This window comes from Triplophysa dalaica, chromosome 16 (genome assembly GCF_015846415.1).
Source record: "Triplophysa dalaica isolate WHDGS20190420 chromosome 16, ASM1584641v1, whole genome shotgun sequence".
Classification (NCBI taxonomy): domain Eukaryota; kingdom Metazoa; phylum Chordata; class Actinopteri; order Cypriniformes; family Nemacheilidae; genus Triplophysa; species Triplophysa dalaica.
Window position 1 is genome coordinate 18,199,669 of NC_079557.1, and position 19,797 is coordinate 18,219,465.

Consider the following 19,797-nt stretch of genomic DNA (forward strand, 5'->3'; position numbering starts at 1 on the left):
CACGCCAGGCAGCTGTTTTTGTTCTATTTATTATTAATTAATACAATAAACGTGAAAAACAAAAAAGATGGCAGTTTTGGGCAGCTAAGAATTACTGTACATGGTCAATAGAAGAAAAAAACATCAGTTGTATATTTCAGGAAACAGTTTAAGTTTGGCTTAGTTCAAATGAGTCTGGTCCTGAACTTTTAGCTGAATCAAACTTAACTATGCACATACAGATACAGGTATAGGCTATACAATTCACTCTAGGAAGGGCTTCGAACTTCGAAGTCTTTATTATTTAATCCACGTAAAAAAAAAAAAAAATTTGTTTAGCAAGCTTCACTGGTTGTGTCCGATATATACATTTCTGTGTTATCTCCAGTACCGGAGTTGAGATCAACTGAACTATAACACACAGCAGGGAATCATTTTATGATAAAATACAATAGCTTTTTATTATATGTAAAAATTGGTACAGTAATAATGAAGACTGACAAAAACTGAGTTGTGTTTAATCGTTACATTAGGGCTGTCAAACGATTAATCCCGATTAATCACATTCAGAATCTAAATTTGCATTTACATGATTTATAGTACTGTGCAAATGTATTTTCTATCTATAAACACATACATGCATATTTTAAGGAAAATATCACAAATTAATAAACTTTTATAAGTTATTTCAATTAATTAATAATTTAGATATTTACTAAATAGTAATACACAAATAATATGCAAAGTACACCGGCACATTATGTAAACACAAACTTTTATTCTGGATGCGTTTAATCATTTGACAGCCCTTTTTCAGATATATATGTATAAATAAATGTAGCCTTATAAAAAACTTTAAATGTCTAATTTAAATAAATCTCTCTAAAGTACATCAAAACCAGAGTTTGAGACAAGATAAATAAAGGCAGTACCTTAATAATAATAATTATTCTTATAAATATCTTTTTAAATTAAGAAATAACATTGACAATTTGCTTTTTAAAATCTTTATTTTGCATCACTGTGAAACATGTTCAAAGTTCTTCCACCACTCTAACTGAATTACAATTAAGCATCACTTTTGTTTTTACGAACTAAACTAAAACAAGGAGTGCATTTTAACGGCCACATCGGTATGAAGGAAGCTGGAAAAATAGAAAATAATTCCAAATGGTTTTAGGAATTACCATTCACATCTTCTGATATGCAAAAATCACAACTGCACAACTCAGACACTCATTCAGAATAGTTAAAATGAGTCAATAGATTATTCTGCCAGTGCTATAACCTTATACTTTCAACAAACAGACAGAAAGATGTATACTTCAAATTCCCAAGGTGTAATGGCAAACCTGCTGTGACTAAGAGAATATTTACAATTTCAAGCAATAAAAAAGATTTCTCACTTTTTAAATAAACGGCTCATACTTGCCCTTGAGAAATCTGTAATATCCCATACAATTGAAACTGACAGCTCTTGTACAAACAGAATATCATCCCTGACCAAATTCACAGACTAAAATAAACACCTGAATATGTAGCCAACTTCAGCATTTACTAACACATTAAGTGATTTCATGTTTCTCATATTAAGAATGCAAGTAGCTTGATGTTTTGAAGAGATCCAGTCGACCCAAAGGTGGGTGACGCTGGTCAAGGGAACATGTGTGTGTTGGCTGAGCATCCAGCCTGTACCAACAGCGGGTGTTTTCAGTACAGGCCTTCATTATGTCACACTCCACAGTCCCACTGACCAGAGAAATAGCTCCGGGGACCTGTGGAAGAGAAAGTGATATCATATTCTGCCACTGTGTTGAATTAAAGATGACGTGATGTGAAGAGTGATCGTTTTAAGCTTAGTTCAAGGTATCATTTCGGTCACACTTCAGTATATGGGGGCAATTCTCGCTAATAACAAACCATTAACTACGACTTTTCCCCCAATAAACTTTAATTTGTTGCCTATTCATAGTTTGTAAGGTAGTTGTAAGGTTTAGATGTTGGGTAGGATAAGGGATGTAGAACATGGTCATGCAGAATATGTGCTTCATAAGTACTAATAAACAGTAGAGATTTGCAATTTTCTTTGCCGATTACGATTTTCGATTTTATTATAAGTGAAACCTGCCGTTTCCGATTTTAAACCACAAACTATAATTGACAGTATATAAAAAAACATTAACTTTTCTTTAATACACATTTTTTTTATTATCATTACATAAATTATTGAACATTACAATTTCCCTTAATGTAGTTCTAGACACCTGCATTAAATAACAGAATCTTCTCTTGCCCAAACAACTCTTAAATTGAAGAACTATGTGACTGAAAATAAGTATAAATAATAAAATATAACTAAACTTAATCACTTAATCGACCTTTTTCATTTTTGTCTAAGTCTAAGATAATAATAAAATACTTCAACTTTATTCTTGTCTGTTTCTATTTATGAAACTATCATTGCTATATTTTATTTTTCTGAAATGTCTTTATCTTTGGTCTGTAGTACTAAAAGAAGTGGGTTGATTTTAGCTGCCACTTCAATAGAAGTTAAAAATCTCTTTTGTCTATATGTATTTGCCCTTTTTTGTGTTAATAAAGAACTCAATCAGATATATATCACAAATATTGGTTGATTTATTCATTTTTTACAGTTTGGATTTTTTTCAATTCATGTTGAATGTCATTTTACATAAGTGAAATGACCATAGTTTTAACGTAAGACAATTAATCGGGTTGAATGGAATTTTACATTTGTTTTACACATAGTGAACGATTTCAACATGAGTTTAGCATGTGTCTGAGTTTAGCGTCACAGTTAGCATGTAGTACATACCCGAAGTAAACAGAGCAACGAAGATGAACTACTGTACAGTCAAAAATTGTCTGTGCACTACATGTGTGTGCTCGCGGAAGACTCGTGCAGTTCGGGGGAACCACGCAGTCACGAGCGTAAATGAGCCGTGAAAGACAGCTGTCTTGAATGGACGTTTACTCGCGTATTTGACGTTGTTGTCTGCGTCGCTGGCACCTCTAATAAACAGCCAACATGACAATAAATGGCATGCTAATAACAACTAGTTAATAGTGAGAATTGCCCCCTATACCAACATGTTCCCCTCATTTCTTATCTAGCTTTTTCTATTGACCGTATGATTTGAATATGGAAGACCTATGAAAGCAGTGCTGAGGGTCCCGAGAACCAGTATTCAGAACCATTTAATTATTTTGGTGAACAAAAATTATTTTATGGATGAATCATCAATTTAGGTTTGTGCATTTTGCATTTGTAATTTATGAATATTTCCCTTGGCCAAAAAATAAGTGTTCATCACAATCATGCAGACCTGCACCAGCCAGGTCTGACCAGAAAAATGTGGTGGATGTCATGATAGCACAGGTACAACTCACTTGTCTCTCGGCAACAACAACTGCACTACGGTGATGGAAAAGTCAGCTTGTCGACCTGATTCATTTTAAGGTGGTTATCCAAAATTTGGAAAAGCTCCTGAATGTTGGGCACATAACCTGATTGCAATTTGGACCAAATAGGTACATCTAAAATAGAGAAAGGGTGATATTTCTGTTACACAAATATGGTTCATATACTTTTAAGCAAGCTTTAATTCCCCAAGAAAAGTGTCCAAAAGACATTACCATTCAATGAGATTTCAAAAGCTCCAGTGGAGAGGAAATGGGTCTCCAACATGTTACTGAGGAAGAAGGCCATAAGACACGAGAATATCTGCAATACAGACCCAACAAATATGAAAAACATTTTCCCAGGTTAAAACGCACTTCCTGTAAAATGTACTTACATATGAATGTAAACTTGGCTTGATTTCGAAAATGTGTTTGGATTCCTTAATGTGGTTGACATAATTTAAAATACATTTTGTTTTGATTACGTCAGTAAGAAGTAATTTTTTATTTTTTCTGTGTCTTTGGTGTATTATAAGTTGTCTATGCATGCATTGGACACGTAAAATAACAAAAATGAAAGTGTTGGAACAAAAGAAGCATTCAATCTAAAAGCGTATACGCAAGTGCTGACTGTCAGTACAATTGCTTTGGAACCTGATGTTCAAAATATGGTAAGAGGCATTACATTTCCGTCACACCCTTGCACTATTCGACCAATCACTACGCACTGGTTAACTGGGAAAACATAGCACACCACTCTTTTCAGAGCGATGAGCTTTGTTAAAAATCTGAGTGTTTCAGAGAGGCGGGGCAAAGAGGAGATACAAACGAGCACGGTGTGGTTTTGAACCTTAAATCGTGTATACACAATGCATTACATCTAAAACAAAGGATTATATTTGTATAGCCGTGTCTCATGACTCCTTTAATGCACTATATTCCAAAACATTGTAGGAGAATAGGACTATTATTTGCAATTCGCTAAAACTCTCCCCACCATTGTTTTTTAAAGTTCAATTTGGATTTGACAAATTAAAAGGCATGGTGACAGTTTTGATGTCAATGAATCGTACACAATCAATGTCTATGTCAATGTAAACGTCACATACTAGTAATTGGCTGTTATTTTTCTAGGAAGGTATAGTGACTAACACCAGTAGCTCTGAATGCCACTCATTCCAAAAAACCTGCTTGGCCATAGTGACAGCTCAAGTTTATCTTTGTCAACAATTCTGACAAAATCAGTTCAACAGCTGTTTATGTTAAATAAAGGGACACAAACATTACCTTATTCTCTTGTCCCCATGACCATAATCTTGGAGTGTTCATTCCAAACATTTGGAAAGGATTTTGTCCGGTCACAATCAAGGCGATGGCAAGCAGTTTGAAGTAGGAGATAAAATTTCCAAGGTATCTAGAGAAAACATGACTCAGGATTATTGTGTGTTTGTAAACAGGCACTGATTCCATAACCATTTGGTAAAAAGACTTACTTGTTGATAGGTTTGGGAGGGTAATTCTCTCCCTCTATTCTGATGTCCGGGTACAGCTGATTGATGGCGTGGGAGTACTCCTGGAACACCTTACCGTACCCTCAGGAAATACTATGAAACAAAGACGCTCAACTGTAGTGATGCATTATGCATTGCATATGATGCACATTTAACTGATTTTAAAAGGGGTCTTGATGACAAAAGGATATTTTTTTATATAAGGATTAAGTTCATTAGCATACAAAACTGTTAAAGGTACAGTTAAATGGAGGACCAGAAGAGTCTTGTGTAAAGTGATAAAGCATTTTATTATTTAATAACTAATTATACAATAAAAATAGACATTCATCCATTTGTTTATAACTTCATTTATTTAAATATAAATAGGCACAATGATAAAGTCATTTATTATTTTTTGTTTTAATGGGCAATAAAAAGTGTGATTGTAAAAATAATTAATAAATTAAGTATTAATCCATCAATAAATACTTCAAATTAAAAAGGGACTAAATAAAAAAACATAAAACAAGAAACAAGTACATCATTTTCAAGTGCATAAATGAATTCCTTTGTAAATAGTGTAATATCATAATGTATTTGAATTGCGATTTAAAAAGAGGAATAAATAATTGGATTTACAAATTAAACTAGGAATACGAGTTTTAATCAGTCATTTAAAAGACTATTTCTTTTACCATTTTCATTTGCATTTCCTTTTTCCGATTTGCTATTCGATTAGCTTAAGTCATTTAGCTTTTCCTTTTAGCACTCTATTTAGCATTTCCCTGACACTTTGGGAATAACAATAATGCAAATTAGCTATTGTGAGAGAGATGTTACAAGCTCTATGATTGGCTAGTTCCTTGTACGTCATGTTCAGAGGTATTTCAGATGAGCAATGGAGAAGAGAGGATAGTCTGTTGTTCACTGCATGTGTAACCAGCGCGTTATTGTCACTGCTTATGATATTGTATTTGTATTTATGTTATTGTATGAGACTCATACTATGAGTGAGTGGAAAACGATTCTAAGCGAACTCAATTCAGAGAAACAAATAAAAAGAATATATACACAGCATATTTTATGTTGGATGGGATATGATGCAATGCGCTGTCAATAACTTTCTTCTCCTGTGCAAATCCTCGTCTTTGGTCTTCACCATCATGTGTTTTACTAACATGTCGCCAGTTCTGCCCCACTAGCGCTAGGTCTCTCGTTCCCGTGGCAAGGATCCCTTCTCTTGGCGTCACGGAGCGGCAGGAAGAAGCAGCATAATACTAAAGGTGACTAGCGAATGAAATGAGTACAAAACAACCAACAACCTGTCACTGTTATCGACTGTTTGGATATAGAAATATGAACAAATTTCAAATCACCGCTTTTTATTGTGAGTTGTTAGAGGATGTCGCGTCATGAACTGACAATTGAATCTGAAAATATGTCCAAGTGAAAGGCTTTATTGTTGCAAAAATATTGAGTTGATATACCCTCGCTGCTGCCTTATAATATTTAAAGGTATGAGTTTTTTTACATTTATTTGGTGCGTGCTACCTGGCCAATTATGAATTATTTCATATTGATATAATGTTGAAAAGTAACTGCCTTACTTTACCAATATTCAGCCTTCATTATTAGATAACCCACAGTGCATTTACGTACACACAAATACGATGATGTCATAATATATAAGCTAAAGAAGAATGCTTACATATAAAAGCCTACTCGTTAATGGCGTTTACTGTAAAACATTACACGTTACATAAGAACGGGAGTCGCGAGGTGTTTGTTACACAAATAAAGTTTAGCAAATGGACAATTTACTCTTGTAGTATAATCATTGACAATCACTGCCCGTTTACTCTTAGAAAGAATGAAGATGAAAATATTTGAAAAACCAGCAGCAACAATATTAAGACATTTAACAGGAAACCGTAACAGTAACTCACTGGCATGCAAGCAGCACAAACTACTACACCTACAGTGAGGAAAATAAGTATTTGAACACCCTGCTATTTTGCATGTTCTCTCACTTAGAAATCATGGAGGGGTCTGAAATTGTCATCGTCCACTGTGAGAGACATACTCTAAAAAAAAATCCAGAAATCACAATGTATGATTTTTTTAACTATTTATTTGTATGATACAGCTGCAAATAAGTATTTGAACACCTGAGAAAATCAATGTTAATATTACAGTAGCCTTTGTTTGCAATTACAGAGGTCAAACGTTTCCTGTAGTTTTTCACCAGGTTTGCACACACTGCAGGAGGGATTTGGGCCCACTCCTCCACACAGATCTTCTCTAGATCAGTCAGGTTTCTAGCCTGTCGCTGAGAAACACGGAGTTTGAGCTCCCTCCAAAGATTCTCTATTGGGTTTAGGTCTGCAGCCGGGCTAGGCCACGCCAGTACCTTGATATTCTTCTTACAGAGCCACTCCTTGGTTCCTGTCCCATGTGTAGGGATGGGACGGAATTGGGGCCGATCCGGGTCTTTTTTGCTGGATCGGGTATCGGACTGACGAGTTCTCCTCAGTCCGATCCGTTGCGATACCCGTGGATGTTACTCTAAAGCTTCATAAAGGACTAACTATCAGGAAATTACCATAAAAGTTGTCATACACTGTATTCGATGTCATGTATTTTGATTGCTTTATGCGAGGAATAAACCAATATAGCATAATTTAAAAACTATGACCTCCGCTGGTGCGGTAATGTGTCGATCTCTATCCAGCATGCATGTGTCCGGGAACAGTCAGGACGTTACTCGTTGCAAAGTTTTCAATATTTTTCATAATCACTAGATAATAGACTGTGGTTTTGTTTAAAATGCATTTTGCCGGAGACTGTACTCGCTGAGTGTAACGTTATTAGATTCAAGCACTGGAAGCGGTCTATGTTATGCGTCATTCATGCACAATAACTTTTAACTTTAGGATGGATAAAATGTTCTATGATTTAAACACATGACATATCTCTTCTCTTTGTGTTATAACGGTTTTGAACTTGGGAAGCAAAGATCCCCGCGACATCAGGATCATCACTATCCGGGATGCCCTAATCCTAACCCTAATCCGAGTGAAGCGGGTGCATTAAGCGCATCATTCTGCGTCCAATGCGCATGACTTTAAATAACGTAGAAGCGAATGAATTAAGCGCACCATTCTGCGTTCAATGCGCATGACTTTAAATAACGTAGAAGCGAATCTATTAAGCGCATCATTTTGTGTCCAGGATGTGCATGAGCGAGTTTGGAGACTTTTATATTGTGATAGCTTTGTGCAATAAACAGATTTATTTGTTAAACATTTTGTAAGTATCTGTGCTTTATGAGACCACATTTTTGTTTTGTATGTATTTTTAAGTTTAATACAGCACTTAATTACATTTAAAATATCATACTTTTAAGTAAAAATACTTAAGTAAAGGAAAATGGTAGATTTTAATGTACTCGTGGATTTAATGTTAATAAAACATTTATTTGTGGACTGTAGTGGAGTAAGTATGATGTGCTTCATACTGTAGGGAAGTATTTTTTGTCCAAAGTAATCTGATAAAGTACAGATATTTTAAAATGCCCTTGAAAGTAAACATGCTTAACTATCCACCTCTGGCAATATAAGTTAAAATATGCAAGTTTACTTTGATCATGAAAAACAGTGCTGGTATCGGATCAGAATCGGTATCGGCAGATACGCAGAATTCAGGTATCGGATCGGAAAAAGAAGTATCGGTGCATCCCTACCCGTGTGCAGAAAAACACCCCCAAAGCATGATGCTGCCACCCCCATGCTTCACAGTAGGGATGGTGTTCTTGGGATGGTACTCATTCTTCTTCCTCCAAATACGTTTAGTTGAATTATGACCAAAAAGTTATATTTTGGTCTCATCTGACCGCATGACTTTCTCCCATGACTCCTCTGAATCATCCAAATGGTCATTGGCAAACTTAAGACGGGCCTGGACATGTGCTGGTTTAAGCAGGGGAACCTTCCGTGCCATGCATGATTTCAAACCATGACGTCTTAGTGTATTACCAACAGTAACCTTGGAAACGGTGGTCCCAGCTCTTTTCAGGTCATTAACCAGCTCCTCCCGTGTTGTTCTGGGCTGATTTCTCACCTTTCTTAGGATCATTGAGACCCCACGAGGTGAGATGTTGCATGGAGCCCCAGTCCGAGGGAGATTGACAGTCATGTTTAGCTTCTTCCATTTTCTAATGATTGCTCCAACAGTGTACCTTTTTTCACCAAGCTGCTTGGCAATTTCCACGTAGCCCTTTCCAGCCTTGTGGAGGTGTACAATTTTGTCTCTAGTGTCTTTAGACAGCTCTTTGGTCTTGGCCATGTTAGTAGTTGGATTCTTACTGATTGTATGGGGTGGACAGGTGTCTTTATGCAGCTAACGACATCAAACAGATGCATCTAATTTAGGATAATAAATTGAGTGGAGGTGGACATTTCAAAGGCAGACTAACAGGTCTTTGAGGGTCAGAATTCTAGCTGATAGACAGGTGTTCAAATACTTATTTGCAGCTGTATCATACATATAAATAGTTAAAAAATCATACATTGTGATTTCTGGATTTTTTTTAGATTATGTCTCTCACAGTGGACATGCACCTACGATTTCAGACCCCTCCATGATTTCTAAGTGGGAGAACATGCAAAATAGCAGGGTGTTCAAATACTTATTTTCCTCACTGTAGGTGTAGTAGTTTGTGCTGCTTGCATGCCAGTGAGTTACTGTTACGGTTTCCTGTTAAATGTCTTAATATTGTTGCTGCTGGTCCAGGAAAGTTTTGTTGCAAATATGTGGTGTAAATCGTGTACAATTGAACATATGCACAGGTGTTGATATTGTCAGGTTTTGATCATAGTTTGTAACTTGTCAACGTAATCCTAGTATTCCTGTTTCCTGTATTCATACACATAGTACCCTATAGACCAGTGTTTCCCCTACCATTACCTTAGGGGGCGCTCCGCCCCTCCAACCGCACCACCCACCCCCCTTGAAGGTCAAGTTAATTTTATTTTATACATAGCGCCAGATCACTGGAGTAGCGTTTAAGGAGCGTTTAAGGTTACCTTTCCTACAGAACATGTCTATACCTTTTTATTTTACTAAACAAACTAAATAGCATTATGGTCTTTATCTTATTTATACAGCGGCATGTCATTTCAGTCTCTACGTTCACAATTCTCATTTGCTCTCTGTATCGAGTTCCGCTCCGATGCGTGCGCACACACAGACACGTGCGCTCCGCTCACTCACAGGTAAACACACTCCGACCAGTGGACAGAGAGCGCGTGTCCAACAATATTTTGTGTCAAACACCGGAAAAGCAATCAGATAAAAATATTTGCGTTTTTAAAACACTTCCAGGGTGGTGAAAACGGCTAAGTAAAGAAAGGACGCACGCCCTGCCCCTGACAAGCAGCAACAGTCCAGTCACCACTGGATGACAGGTTTTCGCCCAGCTTGGCTGCGTTCCATCCGCACTGCTAGACAGAATGAACCATTTACATCATCAGACTATTTCTGTAGTTTAAATTGAGCAGCGCGTCTACATACCTGAGCTGTACACATCACACGCACTCAGGGAAATTTATGTTGACTATATTTGGCCGATATCTTTAATATCTTCATATAGTGCCCAAAGTATTTCATTTAAACCCTTTTTGCTCCGTAAATGCTGCTTCTCCCGCCAAAGACGCGTCACATATAGAGACCTGCAGACACCAAAATCAGGTAAATTAATGGACACTTTTACTGTAACGCTTAAGTAAACGAAATGCAGCAGTAATGAAGTATTTTAGGCTGTCTGCCAGTTTACTGTTTGCTATATAGGTTTGTTGCATTATAAACCATAACGTCTTGTATCTACATTTAGCATTAATGATATTAATAATATCAATAGCATTAATAACCAGCATGTTAAGAGTATTTCATAATGAATCATGAATCATTAAATCTGGGATTATTTAGAATCAGTTCTAGTATGAACGGCATGAAAATGCTACTTGTTAATAACTTTGTAAGTACTTCTGCTCATGATAAACTATTTTCAGTTGTGACATTTAGTTGTCAGTAGTTTTATTAAAATAGGCCACTAGGACTTCGCTTTAGCACAAGTGCCAACAAATTATGGGTATCTGAATATAAAATAAATGGTTAGATGTTCACTTTTTATATAAATATTCGACTGGGCTCAATTGATTAAATATGATATATTTGAAAAAGTCTTGTCCGGACCTCCGCCACAAAGGCATATAATAATAGAAAATATAGAGACCGCACATATCTCCCCCCCCCCCAAAGCCGTAAACATAGGGGAAACACTGTAGGCTTATTTAAAACTTTATTGTGCGTGTGTGTGAATGGAGGGGTCCAATATACACGTGGGCCCAGGGGCCTCTGAATTCTTTATTCTTAATTAATTTTTAATTCTATAAGTAATTTCACTTTGACTGCTCGTAAGCAGAGCTTCATAAATAGCTCCGGCGTCTTAATGACCGCAGCACTGCAGTGTTCCAACTGCAGTATGAATGTTCCAACCTGTTCTAACAATAAGTTTCCTTTTCTATGATTTCTGTTGGGAGTAAAAGCAGGCGCTGATAACGCACTGGTTACACATGCAGTGAACAACAGACTATCCTCTCTTCTCCATTGCTCATCTGGCATACCTCTGAGCATGACGTACAAGGAACTAGCCAATCAGAGAGCTTGTTACATCTCATTCGTTCAGTGCTAATTTGCATTATTTAACCTCGTTTTACCCATGCAAGGTCTTAAAGTGTCAGGGAAATGCTAAATAGAGAGGCTAAAAGGAAAAGCTAAATGACTAAGCTAATCGAAAAACAAATAGGAAAAGGAAAGGCAGCGGGGAAATGCAATTGCAAATGGTAAAATAAATAGTATTTTAAATGACTCGTATTCCTAGTTTAATATGTAAATCCAATTATTTTCTGCATTTTCAAATACATTTTGATATTTCACTATTTATAAAGGAATTAATTAATGCACTTTAAAATTATGTATTTATTTCGTGTTTTGTGTTGTTTTTTTAAAGTCCCTTTTCAATTTGAAGTATTTATTAATGGATTAATATTTCAATAATTAATTATTTTTACAAATCACGCTTTTTTGCCTATTAAAACAATAGATAATAAATGACTTTATCATTACACCTTTTTATATTTGAATATTTTTTTAGTTAAAAACAAATGGATTAATGCCTATTTTTATTGTAGAATTAGTTATTAAATAAAGAAATGCTTTATCACTTTACACACTACTCTTCTGGTCCTCCATACAATTAAGGGTGTGTGATAAAGATCATTCCATGATCCCCTTTTTACAGAAAGACATTGCAATTATTTGTCATGACAAAAAATTTAGCACCTCACACTATCCAAATCTAACCGCGCCTTAGTGTAATGGTTTTAAAGTCAGCTTAAATTTAACCAATCGATTTTAACCAAACAACAACAAAGTACTGAAATAAACCTCTCTCTCACCAGAACTGGAAATTGAGAACCGGACCTGTGTATAGTTGAGGTTTTTGTTTCTCTGTTGGTTTGTCGGGCTCCAGGAAGCGGTCGGGGCCTGTGCTGTCATGTTGAGTCATGCTGCTTTGGCCCACATATATATCTTTAACTGTGACCACAGTAAACAGCAGCAAGGCTGTTAATATACTCGTCGGACTATACTCGGCCATCTCTGGCCCTCCACAACTACAGAACCGAGCTCACGGTCCTGACTCCTCCGACACCTGCTACAACTGCCTCGAGCCCGGTGAAACAGGATAGAGTGAGGACGACTGTTCGATTTTCAGATTTCAAAATAAAAGTCTTTAATGTTACTGTAGTGTGGAAACTACGCCATCTCCAGGTTATGGAACAGGCTTGTACGCCCACGAATGTTTTCACATCAACACTGTACTCGTAGCAAAATGGAGCAATTGGAAACCACCCTTACAAAAATTAGCAATGGGTTTTACTACAGTAACTAAATTACTTGTGGTAAAAAAGCTTATATTTTGTTCATAATGATGTTTTAATTCCTTTTTTTAACTCCGACTGCTGTTAACAATAATGAACAATTACCTTGATCCTTGAGCGTTTAGTAAATGAAAATACAGTAGGCTATTATTCACAGGGACGTCACCCTAAATACTGACTTCTGCCTGAACAACCCATTTAGTTCTATTGTTTATTTTAATTTTGTGTACGTTTTGCTGTATTTCTATCTTAATAAAATAAAAATGGGTGGTCATTAAAACAACAACGAAAAAGAACTAAGCTGGTGGTGGACTTTTGCACAACGTTGTTGTGATTAAATAAAGATTAGATGTTAAATATGCTAATACCTGTGTGTAATCTAGAAAAACATGTTACAGTATTTTAAACGATCACAATGTAGAGCAAATTATTATAGCATTATACCATAACAGCATTAATGATAGGAAAGGCTACCTTGCACAAGTCTAGTCTCACTACAGTTACCAAAGTTTAACCATGATGTATAGGTTTCAGTAATATCTGATTTTGTTAATTCGTTTGTCAAAACAGACTATATTTTTACTGTGTAAATAGTTAATTTTCAAAAAAGCACACACTACACACTACTCCTTACAAAAAACATATTCATAACTATTTTGGATTGTATGAAATTGAAAAGATAGACATCTTTATTTTGTAGCTATCTGGTTTACAATGGTTTAAAATTAAAATACTTTTGTGCAACGGTCAAATATTGAGAGTGGACATAAACAGTCTGTTAACATAGTTGCAGTGCAAACCAAGTATTACATAATCTGCGAACTCCATTCAGCACACAATCATTTTTCTAAAAAAAACCATTAGTGTTTGTGTAAAAGTAGGCTATACTATTTGTGACTTCAAGAGAGGCAACAATCTTGTATATTTTGCAATTCACAAAAAAAACCTTCCAGAGAGCCAGGGGCCTTGTGACAGCGCTCTGCATATGCAAGTTATGTTTCATAATTATGTAAAATACTAAACTGATCCCTAATAATTGTGTGCTTCTGTTATTATAGACGGTTTCATCTTAACAACAGAAACAAAAACACTATTGTGACTCCAACTTAACTTCAAGCAAAAGAAACCGAGAAGAACAGTTGTTTGACTGAACTTTCCTCTCCAATTTTCAATTTAGACTCCGATACCAAGCTCAACCGCTAGATGTCAATGTACCATACGGTTTCTTTAAAAGCGACCAAACTACAGGACCCCTTCAACAAAATGTTTATTCAATAGAATGGAGGGACATACAACAAAATCGTTTAATTTGCAACATAATTATACAATAAAATAATAATATAAATGAATATTAACAAATTAAATAACATAGAAATAGTTATATTATTAGACACTAGCCAAACACAAAACGCAACAGGGGTTCAGGCGCTGGCGCGTCCGAAGAAACGTTCTATATTTTAAAGCCAAAAATGATAAAATTATGTTGCACTATATAAAGTTAAATTCAACTGTTAAGTTTATGTACTGTATAAACAGCATTGTGTAAATTTAGCATTTAGGTAATAAAAGGTTTCAGCGCTTCACACGGCGTAAAATGGCACAAAACAGAGAAAATCGAAAAGATAAGGCATTAATCTCTTCCGCAGATATAAGGCAGTGTGGAAACCAGAGAACTCTCTTATGAGAAATCCACAGAAAAGAAAAAAGAACATAAAGTTTAGCACTGTTAGGAGGTCAGAGAAAGGTCACACGGTCTCCAATTTACAATCTCCAGTTCGAGGAAACATCTTGATACCTTACATGTAAAAACTGCCTTTTGTTATCACTCCTTATGGTTCTTTTTAATAAATATGAAAAAATCATAAGTCTGTTATCATGGTTAAGCGTTTTGCAGTCACATGATCATATTTGAGCTGGTGAACTATATAAGGTTTACCATGTAGCTGCTACAGAAAACTTATCCCATAGGCCTACTTGATTTCGAGCTTGGGCATTTGGTAAATCAGAAGCCTTACCTGATTATATTAAACATTTAGCTGGACTCCTATTTGATGCCAAGAACAAGGAAATATGATTTTACTGTTTCATCATTTGAATATTAGTTTGAATACATGCAGTATATGGTTAATGTAATTTTTATGTATTGATGTCTTAGAAATCTCTATTAACAATGGTTTAAATGCATAGAGTCACTTGAATATTCACTGTAGAACCTTATATGGAACTGAATACATCGCTTACGCATAAGATACGGAATCCAGGTGCAGTTCCTCAGGCAGGGGCGGTCTGGGAAGCAAATTCAGCCCTGGATTTTCGGCCCACGGCAATTTTGATGTCATTGGTCCTGAACCAAAACTGTCGACGGGTGGGGATGTGTGGTTGTATGTAACATGTGCATTGTGTTACATGCATACGTGTCTGACTCGGTAATGCCTTCGCATTGCCGTTTATAATACGTTCGCCAGTCCGCCCCTGTTCGCGGTGACCAGTAGTTCTGGACTTTGACAGAATGTTCTACTGGTCAGTCCGCCTCTGAGTTCCTGACTGCTAGTACATTAAGACTGTTAAGGATGTGTTATTGCACTGCTCAGTTTATTGTATGCTGATGAGTGAATCCAAAATAGATATGACAGAACCAAATGTGTCTAATGTCACATTTTTTCAAACTTTTAAAGATTAGTTAAGCATACTCCAGATGAGGTGTGCCCTAAATTAATGAGCTGCACGATCTTATCTCATAAAAAAAAAATCTCAGTCAAAACCAGGTTATAAAAGGTAAACTATAAACTATTTTGCATTGTGACTTCATTTTCATGACAAATGAAAAATAAAATCCTTACCCATTCTACTCACCATTTCCCCCCTTTTCATTTTATTTAGTAATTTCCCATTATTCTCCATGATTTGCATGAGACCCTCATTATTATAATATCATAAAAAATGACTGCAGTGTTTTAATCAGCATAAAGGAAGTATAAAAATTCCTTTATGCATTAAAGTAAAAAGAATGGGTTTTTAAGTGTCATGGAAAAATGTCTTCATGCAAAATGCTTAATGGCAAAATATAAAAAAAAATTCCTGTGAATTTTTAAGAAAGAAATACGACTCAGTTTTTATCCGCCTGGAGTTGTTTCCTACAGATCGTGTAAGAGAGAGCAGGTAAAATTATGAAGACACAGAGAAACACATAAACAGGTCACAGAGCAGCTGTCACAACGTAAAATGTCATTAGTTGCAGGCACATTTTTTCATTGTAAATTATAAGTGTTAATAATTTCACAATTTGAGGTCCTCAGCATGGGCAGTTGCTCCTAGGGTCAGGTTGATGGCTCAGCCTCACTCTGCCATCTTCCCTCTGTACGTCTCTGTGGATCAAAGACTTCTGTGCTTTCAGACGACACGCCAGGCACATGAAAATTGAGTCTACATTCTGACTCTCCTTGGGATCTTTGGCTGACGTTTCAAACAGCAGCATGTTATGGGCATCTGCAAACTTAAGGGCAGTGTTGGAAGAGACTTGGATCAGGTCGACTAAATCACATTTATTGCCCACCAGCACACGAGGTACAGAGGATGAGACCCCGTGCCCGTTACACTCCTGGATCCAGGTCTTTAAGTTCTGGAAAGAGGCCATTTTTGTGACATCGTACACAAATACTATAGCATGCACGTTGCGATAGTAGTGCTCAACCATACTCTTCCGAAAGCGCTCCTGTCCTGCCGTGTCCCATACTTGCACCTATTAGAAAATAAGCAGGTTAAAACAAATTGCTACATACTGTATAGTAGTTAGAATCAGAAAGAAATGTATTAGTGTTACTATAAAGAAAAGTATATTTATCCTTAGATGCACGACTTCCTCTAAAGTGGGCCTCTCATTTTAACTAGCCTACTCCAAACCTCATTTTTTATTCTGAATTTTGGAAAACTACTCTCTTAATATATCAACTGTATACTGTAATGAAAAAATAAAATTCAAAATGGCAGAACAAGTAGATTAGTAGTGAAACGTAGTGAAAAGTGTCCATAAAAGATACATTTGGCCCAAAACGTGCCTTTCATAGCAGTTATTCTGTTCAAAACAGTAACTATAGTTTACTCGTGGTATTTGTAGTAAAACTATAAAATAGTAAGAAATCTGCCCAAATGATAGGCCTACTACACTTAAACATAAATTCATGGTTGTGGAAAAAAGCTAAATGATAAAACAATAGCATCATATCACGTAGATATAAAATGTAAATTAAAACCGGTATTTATTTAATTATGGATTTAAGCTATAAAATGTAAATTGACCAGTCAACAAAGCTGTCATACACGAAACGAAACAACGCCTTGACCAAGTGTCATGAGTAGCGACATCATCGATCAGAATGTAAACATTAAGTGGTATCAGACGTCTGCCTCATAAACATGCTCCGAAACACAAAACGCAACCGCATAACAAAGAGACAGGCACAGAGCAGCAAAAACACACCTTTATTTTCTCTCCCTCGATCTCTACGGCTTTCTCCCTGAAGTCGACGCCAATGGTGGCTTCTGTTTTACAGGGGAAGGATCCGCCGGTGAAGCGGAAGGATAAACAGGTCTTGCCCACATTTGAATCCCCAATGACAATGATTTTAAAAATCCGCGTCTGGACGCTGTGATCCAGGGACGTGCTCAGGTCTAGTGACGAGGTGAGGGTTGCATGGCGTGAATTTGCAGTTTCTTCTCTGTTTTCTGTGAATTCATTTGCCATAACGGTAAATGATGGACCCGAGCCTTGTATTCACTGGTCCCCGGCAGCGATGATGGGGGAAGGGATGGCACATCCACTCCCTTTGCAGATGCTGGGAGTTTACATAGAGAGACCGATAACAGCACGCAAACTATCGAAAGCCAACAGTATCACAATTTATTTCGTGGTTAATATATAAAGAAAGTTTTCCACAACAAATTTACACACCGTCTGTCACCGTCCAGACAGCCTCGCTAACAGCCTTTCAATAATCACCTTCAATGATATTGTTTCACATGCTTTGTCGAGTAAAATTAATTATATCTAAATACTCGGCTGAAAGTCAGTTCCACATATGGTATAGCATCAATCTATTGTGGAAAACGAGCTCTTATTCCTGACTTTCTTTATATATTAACCACGAAATAAATGCTAAAATATAAATAAAAAATCCCCGTGACACAGATAAACATAACAAGACAAGAAATGTAAATTCCACAACGGGTCCAAGCAGGACTCGAACCAGTCAAAGACGCAGTATGCGTTTGCAAGCCAATCGAGCTGACCTCTAGACTAGCAACGACTTATATTGATGGGTGCATAAGCATTGTGACAATTCTGTAATCACCCTCTTTACTTTTCAAACCTGTATGACTGTATAATTTGTAAACCCTATAAACACAAAAGAAGATATTTGAAAGAAAGAAAACCGTTCGTCCACATTGACTTTACTTCAAACAATAGAAGTCAATCGGGACTATTGGTAAATAATGACAGAAATTTCATTTTGGAGGGGAACTACGGTACCTTTAATCATGACTTGACTTAATTTGACATATTACACATTTTACACATAGCTTACTGGAACATACTGCATTACATTAGTAATGTGATTTTCTTTTCAGCAGGTTTTGCTTTTATTTCTTTCCATTTTTTGTTTTTCCACAAGGTTAAGCTGGATATGGATTAGAGATGACATGGGCCTCCGACTTGCCGTAGAGCACGTAAACCCAGAAGAGGAGGGGCTATGTATATTAGCTAATAAGTTTGCATTTTGAGTGACGTGTGACGTTAACTTAACGTCGATCGGCGCCCGGCGTTACTTAAAGACGCGGCGGTGTATAACGTTAATTTAACACCAGACGGCGCTTATTTAACGCCTGGCGGTGTTAAGAAATCTGCGTTTTAATATTAATACGTCGGTCCAAAACACACAAATTGTGATACTGTTGGCTTTCGATAGAAAACTGACCTGATGCAGGTTCTTCGATACTTAAGATTTTTTGTTGTTGTTGCAATTTTAACGTTTTAATAGACATAACTTAAATTATAGTCGACACATTCAAAACGAAGCAACATGAGCTCACACTGTTATCTCTCGTGGAATTTCGTTAAGGCTAGTTTATTCTAATAAATCTTTGTTAGAAGGGCCTGTTGTTGCAACTTTTGTGCTGGTGTTATTCAGCAAATACACAGCTAAATGCTAACGGTGGTGTTTGGTGGACTTTAGCATCAAGAAAATATAACAGAATATTTCAGGAAAATGTAATATCCAAAAGAAAAATGAACAAGTTACGGTCTCTTTTCTTTTGGTTATTCACAAAAGTTTACATTGAAAACAGAATATGCATATACAGTATATATTTTTAGAATGTAATGCATATACATACACATCACATTACTTGGCATAGGCATTTATAGAGTATAGTGTATAGTATAGTAAACATATACATATGATTTTGAAATAGTATTCATGACCGATATGGAACAACAGTAACCATATCTAATATTCAGTTGTTCATTTAGCCACATTGCAGTTAGTAGCTTACCAGTGTTGGGTGTAACTAGTTACTAAGTAATTAGTTACTGTAATTTAATTACTTTTCCCTTGAAAAAGTAAAGTAAGGGATTACTCGTATGTTTTCTCTAATTTAAATACAGTTACTTTTGATGTAATTAAACTAAATACTTTGTGAAATATATGCGTGTGCAATAGTGTAATTGACATCAAAATTCAAAGTCTTACTTTAAAATCTGTGCTTTAATGTATAATTCTCTCATTTGTAATACTTTGGTCAGTTAATATTATTTATTTGAATGAATTAAATAAGCCGTTTCATGTATATCCTTGAATCACTTTACTTATCAAGGTTGATGTAGGATATAGAAAGTAATTATTAAT

General features: G+C 36.1%; 2 protein-coding genes across 2 annotated transcripts; both read right to left on the bottom strand.

Annotated features, from left to right (window-relative positions):
• Nucleotides 1-970: 970 nt before the first annotated feature.
• Nucleotides 971-12,723, bottom strand: selenot2 (selenoprotein T, 2). The gene is made up of 6 exons (XM_056770108.1): nt 12,413-12,723; nt 4,896-5,006; nt 4,690-4,816; nt 3,637-3,724; nt 3,391-3,537; nt 971-1,754 (listed from the first exon to the last, which is right to left on the bottom strand). The coding sequence occupies exons 1-5, from the start codon at nt 12,610-12,612 to the stop codon at nt 3,416-3,418; spliced, it is 648 nt and encodes a 215-aa protein (XP_056626086.1). The 5' UTR covers nt 12,613-12,723; the 3' UTR covers nt 971-1,754; nt 3,391-3,415.
• Nucleotides 12,724-13,987: 1,264 nt separating this feature from the next.
• On the bottom strand, nt 13,988-17,732 carry rab33a (RAB33A, member RAS oncogene family). Its single transcript, XM_056768923.1, has 2 exons — nt 17,373-17,732; nt 13,988-16,634 (listed from the first exon to the last, which is right to left on the bottom strand). The coding sequence occupies exons 1-2, from the start codon at nt 17,634-17,636 to the stop codon at nt 16,188-16,190; spliced, it is 711 nt and encodes a 236-aa protein (XP_056624901.1). The 5' UTR covers nt 17,637-17,732; the 3' UTR covers nt 13,988-16,187.
• Between the last annotated feature and the right edge of the window lie 2,065 nt (nt 17,733-19,797).